Source organism: Periplaneta americana, chromosome 9, assembly GCF_040183065.1.
Source record: "Periplaneta americana isolate PAMFEO1 chromosome 9, P.americana_PAMFEO1_priV1, whole genome shotgun sequence".
Lineage (NCBI taxonomy): Eukaryota > Metazoa > Arthropoda > Insecta > Blattodea > Blattidae > Periplaneta > Periplaneta americana.
The window spans coordinates 4,308,614-4,321,836 of record NC_091125.1 but is presented as its reverse complement, the minus strand read 5'-3'; the positions used below and the strand labels follow the sequence as shown (position 1 = coordinate 4,321,836).

Here is a 13,223-nt window from a genome sequence, read left to right as displayed (position 1 = left end):
ACGTTGCAGTCTCTGCGCCGAAGTAACGCTTAGGTCAGTAAGTAGAATATCACAGTAATCGAAGTGGGGCATCACGAGTGTTTGCACTAACATTTTTTTTTTCATGGAAAAGGGTAGTAAATACGAAGTGTTATGAAAATAAATTAAACAAATTAAGAGATAAGAGAGAAAATCGTTAGTAATTTAAAACTACTCTACAATGTTTTCCTTACTCTAACAGTCTGTCCAGTACCGGTAATTTGCAGAATATCGAACTAGCGTGCTTTTGAAACGAGTACAGAAGTAAACATCTGCAGCAAGGAAGAATAGACTTTGCCTTCTGAAGAACTTCAATCAATCAGTCCCTCTCAATTTCTTTAGGATGGTACAAACACAAGGAAAGTATAGGTACTAAATTGCCAAGTGTAATTTTTGTTTTTAGGAAGGTAAGGCCATTGGTCTCAACAGAAACTCTCAGACAGGTAGGGCCATACTTTGCACCATTTGAATCTCATATTAACTATGAAATTCATTTATGGGGAATTGCAACAGGAAGCAATAGCATCTTATTACTACAAAGAAGTGCACTGAGGATAACATTCAACAAAAATAGCAAGGAATCATGTAGGAACTGTTTACAGAGTTAAAGGTAATGTCAGTTTAGGCCTACAGTCTATTATTTACAGAACTTTGATCTTCCTTAAATCTAATATAGATCTTTATCAACCTACATCATATACATTCCTTTAACATTAGAAATAAAGAACAATTGGATTACACAAGGTTCAGATCGAGTGTGAGCTCAAATAATTGCTTTAATGGCATCAACATACAGTATTTAATAAGTTACCATTGGAGGCGAGAAAGGTACCAATAAATAGGTTTAAGTCCTGTGTGCACAGATGGTTACTGAATAGAATGAAAGAATTCATGATGTGTGATGCAAATTTGTATTTTAGAAATGTAACCCTTTATATTTTGGTTTTTCTCTTTATATTTTAATTTTTCTTTTTGTTTTGTATAAATGTGTTAATTTCCATCATACTCTGTTTGTCAGTATTTGTTTATTTGCTTATAACCTATCTGTTCATTTGTCTTTGTTTATTAATTTGTTTGTGCATGTTTGAATCATTATATGAGTGTGTGCGTATATTATCTAACCTGATGTTGTCATATCCAGACTTTGTATACCAGTACTGATTTCTGACAAATAAATGAATGAATGATCATCATCATTATCTGGGAGGTCAACATACTCCATAATTTAAAATAAAAACATGGAAGGAGATATACCAAAATGTATAATAGACATTTTGTTCCTATCATTATTCTCTAAAACTGAAATATTTGCACTTACTTCCGCAAATATTAAGTATGATGCCGAGTTTTTCATAAGTAATGCATAACTGCAATTAAAGTTGTGTGACGGGATTTTGGGCAAAAAGCTCAGACATGTCAAACCTTTTATGTAGAAAGAAATATTTTTATGGTAACAAACTATTTTTGCTGCCATTTCTGTGCGAGTTGACACCATTGAAAACATTTTAATATACCGTAATACACATACCTTTATTAAAATGTGATGTACACCATACAATATATATTTAAAAATACTATAAAAATATGCATTTATTTGCATAATAAAGTTACTCTGAAGCATTAGATAATAAATATCTGATTTGCAAAGATAATTGATCAGTATATCAACAGCAGTCTTTGGAAGAAACATGCAAATGCATTAACTTCCTAACCTTAGCTTATCTTCGTGACATTAATTTTTTATTATTACTGTAGTGTCAGTGAAGAAACCCACCTAGCACTTTGTTGCTGAAGAAATCTGCTTTGCCCAGCTCCAGGAAGCGACCACGCTGAGCGACACACCTCAGGGAGGCCTGCAGCTTGTCCTCAGCCAGAGAGTTCAGTACCAGATCCACACCAGCACCCTCTGTCCGTGACATCACGAGCTCCTCGAAGGAGATGTCTTGTGAGCTGCCGATGTTACTGTCCTCCAACTGGGACAGACAATAATACAACAATTATTACAGCAAAAATACTGAGATAGGCAACAATCCAACAATTATTACAATCAGACCTGCTATTTGCACTTGCATAACCTTGCATGAAACATTATCAAGAGGTCTCATTTTAAGCCAATGTTTCATTGAGATTTTGTGATTTACCTATTCCATTTTCATCACATTTTATTTAAAATTTTTCCTCAGACAGATATTGCTAAAATACATGATCACTACTTTTCTCATGAAATTGTTTATCATGTGTTTGATTCCTTTAACTTTTACGCAATAAACGAATATAAGTACTGTACCTATTTTCGGAATCACAGCAATACACAAACACGCAAACTGTAATGCTATTTGATAAATTTCCACTGCAATAAAGACTTAAGTTGATATGATAAGAAGCCAGGACTTTGTGCAATGAAACACCACTCCATGGACCATTGGAAGTATCGCCCATTGTTTAGAGACATTAGCACAAACGCATTTCTTGTTCGCAAAATAGGCCTACCTATTTATATTAAAGCAACTAACACTTGAAATCCCACAGAGAACGGCTAAATATATCTGTGCTTACATTGAAGCAACAACATCTTATTGGTATTGCCATCATTCGTAAATACTACAGCTTTATAGATCAAATATTCAGTACGCCACGTTACCTACCTACTGTTCGAAACTATAATATGTATTTGTGATAGTCACTTGTTATGACAAATGAAGTAAATACTACACCTTTATAAATTCATTTAGTACCGGTATGCCAACTTATCTACAATGAATGACTTGCAGTAGGTAATGGAGATAGTTTTTGTTAAACATACAAGTTACGGTAATTTAATTTTATAATCTTGCCTATAAAACAAAGAATACCTACTAGACATACTAATAATGAATGAAATTACAGTAGGTAATGGTGACAGTCACCTGTTATAACAAACAAAGTAAATAAAATAGCTTTACAGATTTATATAGCAGGCCATGTTCTCTACAATTAATTAAATTCTAGTAGGTAATGGTGACAGTCATTTGTTATAATAAACGAAGTAAATACTATAGCTTTAGGCCTACATATTTATATAGCAGGCCATGTTAGCTACAATGAATGAAATTATAGTAGCTAATGGTGATAGTCACTTGTTATAACAAACGAAATAAGGGTAAATACTACACCTTTACAGATTTATATATCAGGCCATGTTACCTACAATGAATGGAATTATAGTAGGTAATGGTGGCAGTCACTTGATAAACATATGAAGTAAATATTCCAAATTTTATGTCAGCAAAGAAAAATTAAATCATGTAAATATACTCACATAGCACACTTTCTTGTGGCTAACTCCCGCACTGGTTAGTATAATACGACATGTTTAATAAATTAAATTAATAAAACATAGGCATTTCATTTAGAATATAAACAATGTCCAAAATACAATAATATAGACAAGTTTAGAGGCAGGGGATAGGCAAATGTGAAGATTGTACTACTTACAGTTCAAGAGGACTACCAGTTTACTGGTATTGAGGACTCAAGCAGGTTTTTTAAAATACGTTTTCTTGCTTTTCCAAGTGCTGTAGATTTCCGTAGAATTTCTTCAATTGTTTTGTTTCTTTTGTGACATCTGACCATATTGGTAGTGATGAAAAATTTCCCTTAATAAGCACTTTTTTTTTTTAGCTTACTGATTTTGCTAGTATTATAAGTGAAGTAATATAATTGCAAAATTTCCATAACATTTTCTTCTTATTCAGCAAATTATTCAGCTGATTGATTTCGACAGGTTTTGTAATTTTAATGATACCCTAATTATAAATTTTCCTGAAAATTTTCCCCTAATTAAGCATTTCTTTTAGCTTAATTTTTTCTAAGTTTTATAATTGTACTGATATAATTATAAATTTTCTTGAAAATTTCCCCTTAGCAAGAAAATTTTTCAGCTTACTGAAATTTAGAAGTTTTATAATGTAGGTCTATTGATATATTATAGGACCTAATTATATATTTTCTGAAAATTGTTCTCCTATTAAGCAATTTTTTACCTTAGATTTTCTAAGTTATAATGTACTAATATGAACATAAATTTTGGCGAAACTATCGGTGAGTTACTTCTTGTGATTTCGGAAATGAAAATCTGCCATTACACTGTCTTACTGCTGACAATCTCACAAAACAAAAAATTACCAGCATTTAGCCAGTGTATGTGCAAGGCATAATAAAATCCTAAACTAACCTAACCTGTCATAGATTTGTATATGGAAGACATAAAAAGCCTAACTAACCTAACATGTTACAGATGCAAGACATAGAGTGAGCGCACACTAGCTTGAAACTTTCGTAATGTCACCAAAGTTATGTTGGTGTGACTGAGGGGAGAGCTCTAAACACTTGAATGTGTGTAAGTGAAGTACCAGGAAATAACTCAGCTCTGGTTTAGACTAAATTTTCCTGAAAACTTCCCCCTTACCTACCAATTGTCTCAGTTTATTGATTTTGCAAAGTTTTATAATTGTAGTGATACACAGTACTTATAAATTTCCCTGAAATTATTCCATTATTAAGCAATTTTATTTTACGATGAAAGAGTAATGGAACAGAGAAAAATTCTCTCCGGCGCCGGGATTTGAACCTGGGTTTTCAGCTCTACGTGCTGATGCTTTATCCACTTAGCCACACCGGATACCACCCCGGTGTCGGACAGAATTGTCTCTGATTAAGTTCCAACTCTTGGGTTCCCTCTAGTGGCTGCCCTCTGCACTACGTCATAGATGTCTATGAACGTAGGACCGAAGTCCACACATGTGCTGAGGTGCACTCGTTATGAGTGACTAGTTGGCTGGGATCCAACGGAATAAGCGCCGTCTTAAATCACGAAGTGATTTACGCATATCATATATATTATTTTAATGTACCGAAGTACATATGATATTTCCATGCAGATATTCTGCGTCATCATACGATGAAAGAGTAATGGAACGGAGAAAAATTCCCTCCGGCGCCGGGATTTGAGCCCAGGTTTTCAGCTCTATGTGCTGATGCTTTATCCACTAAGCCACACCGGATACCACCCTGACACCTCAGCACATGTGTGGACTTCGGTCCTACGTTCATAGACATCTATGACGTAGTGCAGAGGGAGGCCACTAGAGGGAACCCAAGAGTTGGAACTTAATCAGAGACAATTCTGTCCGACGCCAGGGTGGTATCCTGTGTGGCTTAGTGGATAAAGCATCAGCACATAGAGCTGAAAACCCGGGTTCAAATCCCGGCGCCGGAGAGAATTTTTCTCCGTTCCATTACTCTTTCATCATATGATGACGCAGAATATCTGCATGGAAATATCATATGTACTTCGGTACATTAAAATAATATAAACTTTATTTTACTTACGTTTTTTTAAATTTTATTATTATTGTACTGATATTATTAATTTTTCCTGAAAAGTTTTCTCTTAGTAAGCTATTTTTATTTAAGAAGGGCAGTCAAATGAAAACGAGTCAGATGCCAAAACATAGGCTATAATAGAACATTTATTACCCTACCTCAAAAGTAATCTCCAAAACTGTTTATACATTTATGCCACTGCGAGACAAGATGATCAATCCCATTCTTGAAAAAGCCTGTAGGCTATCTACTGAACTAGTTCTTTACCCAGTCACACAAGTCTTCATCCGATGCAAAACGGAGTCCAAGAATGTCTTTCTTCAGCTCTCCAAAAATGTGAAAATCGCATGAGGAGAGATCTGGACTGTAGGGGGGTGTTAAAGCGTTTCCCAACCAAATCTCTGAATCGTATTCCTCACGGAGTTGGCAGTGTGTGGGTTGGCATTATCATGAAGAAGGATAACGCCGTTCAATAGCATTCCAGGGCATTTTGACCTTATGACGCGTCTCAGCTTTTATAAAGTTTCTTCATAACGCTGTGCACTGATTGTGGCCCCATGCTCGAGAAATTCAACAAGCAAAGAATTCCTAGAATTGAAGAAGAATATCAACATGACTTTTGAACAACCTTTCAGCTTGGGCTGACGAAAACGGTCTGCTCATAAACCAGTCAAAAACTGTACAAATGGTGTTCAGAAAGGGAGGAAGAATAGCAAAAAGTGACACAATCTGGATACAAAATCGACCCCTGCAAATTACAAAGGCATTTAAATACCTTGGTGTAACGATACAGACGACAGCAAAATCCTTCAGAATCCACACTCAAGAACGAGCAACGGCCGCAGTAATAGCTATCCACGAAGTAACAGACATTACCCAACTAGCACTCTCAACAGCCATGCAGCTTTTCTATGCCAAGATACTCCCTATACTGTCATATGGACTGGACATCACATGGACCCGGCTAAACTACAGTGACCTCAAGACCATGGAGAACGTCAAAGCAAGGTTCTTAAAAGCAGCATTGGGAATCTCAAAATATGCACCACCAGAATGGCGTACGAACTCGCGCGAGAACCCTTCCTGATAGAGGAACTACGAAGCAGACTCATGCTGCCATCTACCGCAGCAGAACTTCGACTACTTACGGTCATGCAAGAGAAGAAGGCGGAAATAGAAAGTGAATTCTATGGAACGGAAGCGATGATCAACCACAACTGGACAGGGCCGAACAACAAGTTACGAAGCGCCATAACAAGGCTAGCAGTTCACACAAACTGTGCAGAAGATCAGAGTACCACGAACCTTCCCCCGAATGCGTGTGCAAACTGTGCAACGAAGTGTGTCCAAAATATCATTTTAGTAAATATGTGAATAGAACGAAGTCACTGGTGGAATATAGTAAAGAGAATTAACTCATACGAAACTAAATTGCACGTTTGTGCGCACTTCTTTCTTATTATATCAACATGACATTGCCGGAACTTGTGTGTATTGCTTTGGACTTTTTCGGTGGGGAGAATCCATGTGTTTCCATTGTCGGCTCTGCCATTTGCTCTTCAGTTCAAAATGGTGACACCACGATTCATTCCCAGTGATAATACGGGACAGAAATGCACACTCTTCCTTGTGGTATCGTTGCAAGTGACCCAGTGAAGCAGCCATTCTGTTTGTTTTTTTGTTCATCCGTTAACTGATGTGGAACTCATTGTGCGCAGATTTCCTGGTACTGCAAGTGCTTCGTAGCAATGATGTGTATGGAACAGTGACTTATTCCCACCAAACGACGAAGTCCTTCCACAGTGATTCATCGATTTCCCCATATAAGACTATCAACCTCAGCAATAACAGTAGGATGAGCCTGTCCTGGACGAGCATCGGCACGTGTCCCTCTTGGAATCTCTTGTGACATTCCAGTACAAGCAAACATGAAATGTTGTATTTGCTGTAACAATGGATATCTCGTCTTTCTACTCCTTCAGCAGTCAAAAATCGCACTATACCTCGCTCTTCTTCTTTACCTGCCTCCAGTGATGTTGGACGAACACACGTATCTCTAACCTCACTTCCAGTGTGTGTGTTTTTTTTTTCTACATTCAGCAATTTATTGATGAAGTACCAAAACAAATATGTTTTCTCCCTTTTCCCGGTTAGAGCACAGGAATTTTTCCTTAAAGGGGATTATTCCTGTGTTCGTCCATGGTCTGGAATTTACATTAAGTTTAGATTTAAGACCTCTCCTGGCACCACATTATCATAATCATCCTATCACATCATCGGGGTAATGTAACTCCGCCTTCCAGGCGCTCCAACCTCAGAAGTGGGTTACAACTAAGCCACGGCCAGGAGAGAAGACCAGAAATGTCGAAAAGACAACCTGGTGGCATTGGATTAAAAAAAAATATTTAGTGTAAATTCAAATAATAATGCACAAGTATTGTTCATGTCCAGCTGTCGAAACAATTGGGCATGGAGACATTAATGTAGATGTTAAGAAGTCGGAGGTTGTGGAAAAGTGCCTGTTATTCACTTAAAAAAGATAAGATTTCCAGTGTGTAAACAGAGGTTGTAACTGTGCTTTTGCAAGTCGACACCAGATGTCAGGTCAGCAATCAAATTCCACTTGCCTGCCGTGAGATATATACACATGATGACCCATTTTCATTTCACTGCCCCTCATAAATTACTAGGGCCCGATTGTATAAACCATTTAATCTTAGATCAGAGGTTAAATTGATCCTTGTTTCAGCTGAACTTGAAATTTTGTGTTGTATAAAGTCTAATCTGAGATTAATTTGTCTCAAACTAGTCAACTTTGACTGAAGAAATTTCTCCGATTAAGTTAGATGATCCAAGTTCAGTTATTTCTTTCCTGTTTGAAATATACGAGTGACAGATTGTGCAAATAAAATATCCATTATTATTAATATTAATAGATATGTTAGGTACATTTATATATATTTCTTTCAATTTCTTGCCTTAATACACAAACATTCTTATATTTTATAAGGCTCTATCGTGTTCAGCAGTATCAAATAACATAACCTATAATTATATTATGTTTATAACAACCATTAATTATTAATGGATATGACAGGTACATTCATAAATGTTCAATTAACTGTATTACTAAACGAAAATTGTCATTTTATAAAGCTTTATTATGTTTAGCAGTATCAAACACCATAACATGATAACTTGGAGAACAGTCAACCTTCTTCTTATTGTCCGCCATTATTTACATTGCAAAAAAAAAAAAAAAAAAAAAAACCAGTGTCTCCAACAGAGTGTAATACGGAAAGTCGCGAAAAAGTAGTTGTAAAGTCGCTAGATTTCTCATTATCAACAAAGAAAGATTAAATTTTGTCACTATGGGGTGCTAAAAGGGTCACTAAATCCCTATTTAAGCAATTTAAAAGTTAAAAGAAATTGTTGTTGAAAAAGAGTTAAAATCGCTAGATTGGCAACACTGAACAAACCTGTATAACATGGTCCGCGCATTACGTATTTCACATGTTTATGCGATGTTGCCAAATCCTTTTCACGTGAACTTAGATTGCATTTGAACCAAGGTAATTTGATCGCAGAAAAGTTTTATACAATAGAAGAAGTGTCTGAACTCCATTTACTTTTCGATCTTCGGTTAAATCCAATCTTCGATCAAAGTTGATCTTTAGTCAGGGAGTTTTATACAATTGGGCCTAGCATTGCTAAGTTTTATAATTTATCGTACCCACCTCTTCTTCTACTCGGTGGATGAATTAACTGCTATTCAAATAACCACAATTTACATAATAGGCTACATATTCTTTTTGCATTGCATAATACCACAAAATAAAGGTATTTAATTAAATAAATGTTACCTAGAAATTGGCTACACGAAACAGTTTTCTCACCCAATCTTAGATTAGTTCACTAAAGTTCTCAGAAAATGTTTGTTCCTTAATCAGTATCAATATTGTGGCAAAACAACGTAACAATAGCACTGTTTTGGAAACAGAATTGATACTTACTTACTGGCTTTTAAGGAACCTGGACGTTCATTGCCGCCCTCACATGAGCCCGCCATTGGTCCCTATCCTGAGCAAGATTAATCCAGTCTCTACCATCATATCCCACCTCCCTCAAATACATTTTAATATTATCTTCCCATCTACGTCTCGGCCTCCCTAAAGGTCTTTTTCCCTCTGGCCTCCCAACTAACACTCTATATGCATTTCTGGATTCGCCCATACGTGCTACATGCCCTGCCCATCTCAAACGTCTGGATTTAATGTTCCTAATTATGTCAGGTGAAGAATACAATGCGTGCAGTTCTGTGTTGTGTAACTTTCTCCATTCTCCTGTAACTTCATCCCTCTTAGCCCCAAATATTTTCCTAAGCACCTTAGTCTCAAACACCCTTAACCTATGTTCCTCTCTCAAAGTAAGAGTCCAAGTTTCACAACCATATAGAACAACCGGTAATATAACTGTTTTATAAATTCTAACTTTCACATTTTTTGACAGCAGACTGGGTGATAAAAGTTTCTCAACCGAATAATAACAGACATTTCCCATATTTATTCTGCGTTTAATTTCCTCCTGAGTGCCATTTATATTTGTTACTGTTGCTCCAATATATTTGAACTTCTCCACCTCTTCAAAAGATAAATTTCTAATTTTTATATTTCCATTTCGTACAATATTCTCGTCACGAGACATAATCATATACTTTGTCTTTTCGGGATTTTCTTCCAAACCTATCTCTTTACTTGCTTCCAGTAAAATTCCCGTGTTTTCCCTAATCGTTTGTGTATTTTCTCCTAACATATTCACGTCATCCACATAGACAAGCAGCTGATGTAACCCGTTCAATTCCAAGCCCTCTCTCTTATCCTGTACTTTCCTAATGGCATACTCTAGAGCAAAGTTAAAAAGTAAAGGTGATAGTGCATCTCCTTTTCTTTAGCCCGCAGTGAATTGGAAAAGCATCTGACAGAAACTGACCTATACGAACTCTGCTGTACGTTTCACTGAGACACATATTAATTAATCAAACTAGTTTCTTGGGAATAACAAATTCAGTCTGTATTGATACAGCCATTAAAGGTTAGAAGAATTAGGTACTGGTACGACTTTCGTTTGATAAGATGGTGTCTAATGTAGGGTTACCATATTCTGAAATGTGAAAATGCTGATACATTCCTTTCACCAACGAACTCCTTGTACCAATTTCGTTATTTATATCCCTTTCGCAACTTCTGTATCTAGATCTAATTCTCTTTAACAATTCCTTGTTACTGTAGAAATAGACAAACATACGCTTGCATGTAAAATGTCTTAAGTTAAATTTCCATAAAACAAGTCTTTTCACAGAATGTATGGTAAGACACATCCATGAAATTTAATAACTTACCAGTACTTGATAAGTCCACTGCTATTTACAGTGAACGAAATGAAGGATGTATCTGGATGAACAGCACTTACCCTACATACTTACTTACAAATGGCTCTTAAGGAACCCGGAGGTTCATTACCGTCCTCACATAAGCCCGCCATCGGTCCCTATCCTGTGCAAGATTAATCCAGTCTCTATCATCATACCCCACCTCCCTCAAATCCATTTTAATATTATCCTCCCATCTACGTCTCGGCCTCCCTAAAGGTCTTTTTTCCTCCGGTCTCCCAACTAACACTCTATATGCATTTCTGGACAGCACTTACCCTACACGTTTAACAATTATATACACTGCAATACATTTCTCACAGCTCACAGCAACATCAGACTAAGCGAAACAAAAATGAATAAATAATACTTCAACATGAGAAAATGCGGACAAATTAGAGGCTTTCCAAAAATGTAAACACACGACTGTTTTTATTATCATAAAGCGGACTTGTCCGCATAAACGCTGACATATGGTAACCCTAGCCCAATGAGAACACTGAGTGAGTGATAAGAGTCCAATTCTTGAGGCCGTAAGAGAGGGGGCGAAAAAAGCAACAATTTGATCAAACGGAAAATTTTCCGAAAAAAAACATAGTGGAAAATTTTTCTTATCACATCAGTACATATTAGTGTTAATGGAAATTTGAATCTGTGTAGGTAGTGTTCTGTGCACAATGTGTAAAACAACTTGGGTATCATAGCAGCATGGAGACATAATAAATATAATGAAATGAACTTCACATTGGACTATTAAAACCCATGAAATCAAAGTTCGTGGGCGGGGGGGGGGAAGAATAAGTACAGGTAAGCAAATAATTAAGGGGCGGAATTGGGTAATATAGTGAAAAAAAGTATTATTCCGATTGTAACTTTAGCTGCATTGAAAGGATCAATTGCTCTCCTGAAGCATCACCTATATTCGAAATGAAACCAAGTTCATTAGCATTCTTTACTTTTTTGTAACACTTGCCTCTCTAAAACTAGGTATATTCCCACCAATCACAAAATGTATTTGCAGCTATGTACTTGTAGGAGTTTCATTGTCAAAACAAAATTAATGGTTCACTGAACTTGTAAACATTTATATGGTTAAGTACTCTTTGTCCCTTGTGGCAGCTCACGAATAGTGAGAAGATTTCTAAATTAATAAAATATAAATCCTTTAAAATGGTCTCTGATAAATTATCTAAAAACTACATTACACAAAATTTCATACTACGTATTTATGGCTTTGTCAGCTGCTGTGACGTCATTTTTAAAGCTCAGGTGCACAGTGTTTTTAAATGACATTAAACTATGATTGCAATTTCGTCTAACTTTAATTTTTTGTTTTATTCTGTACAAAAAGTTATATATTTTCGCAACTATTAATACTATATGCATGATATTTGGTGTACACATTATTTACGCTATTAGGAAACTTTTTTCTGGAAAATAACTCTGTTATTTTGTCGTATTTGAAAAATATGTTTCCATATTTCTACAGACTTACTTTCAAAATTCATTCTTAAAAGTTAAAATTTTCACCTTAAAATTTTTGAAAGCCAATATCAAAACTATGTTGCGGAAGTATTAAAGAACGTGTTTCTAGAAGTAAAATGTCATAGAAATTTTGATCTTTAAAAATGCATCAGATATATTCAATTTATTACAAAGTACAGTGTAGTGAACAGTGTGACACTTATCATGCATTGGAATGTAACAAGAGATCAGTATTGCTGACTCAACTTTGTACAGACTAGAGTCGAATGGACTTCTGCCCATTGGACGCTTTATACATTACTACTACTACTACTACTACTACTATTATTATTATTATTATTACAACTAAAACGATAGAGTTCGAAGTAAATCCCGAAAAGACTAAGTATATGATTATATCTCGTGACCAGAATATTGTACGAAATGGATCTATAAAAATTGGAGATTTATCCTTCGAAGAGGTGGAAAAATTAAAATATCTTGGAGCAACAGTAACAAATATAAATGACACTCGGGAGGAAATTAAACGCAGAATAAATATAGGATATGGCTATTATTATTCAGTTGAGAAGCTTTTGTCATCTAGTCTGCTGTCAAAAAATCTGAAAGTCAGAATTTATAAAACAGTTATATTACCAGTTGTTCTGTATGGTTCTGAAACTTGGACTCTCACTTTGAGAGAGGAACAGAGATTAAGGGTGTTTGAGAATAAGCTTCTTAGGAAAATATTTGGGGCTAAGAGGGATGAAGTTACAGGAGAATGGAGAAAGTTACACAACACAGAACTGCATGCATTGTATTCTTCACCTGACATAATTAGGAACATTAAAGCCAGTCGTTTGAGATGGGCAGGGCATGTAGCACGTATGGGCGAATCCAGAAATGCATAAAGAGTGTTAGTTGGGAGGCCGGAGGGAAAAAGACCTTT

At 35.8% G+C, this 13,223-nt stretch overlaps 1 protein-coding gene across 1 annotated transcript in view; it reads right to left on the bottom strand.

The window, feature by feature from the left end:
* Positions 1-13,223, bottom strand: part of LOC138705729 (fatty acid synthase-like) — a gene marked incomplete at its 3' end in the record, with an annotated part of 84,824 nt that overhangs the window by 21,072 nt on the left and 50,529 nt on the right. Inside the window, exons 17-18 of the mRNA XM_069834297.1 lie at positions 1,793-1,991; positions 711-723 (exon numbers count right to left, since the gene is read on the bottom strand). Coding sequence (XP_069690398.1) covers positions 711-723; positions 1,793-1,991 — 212 coding nt within the window. The remainder of the gene's footprint in view (positions 1-710; positions 724-1,792; positions 1,992-13,223) is intronic.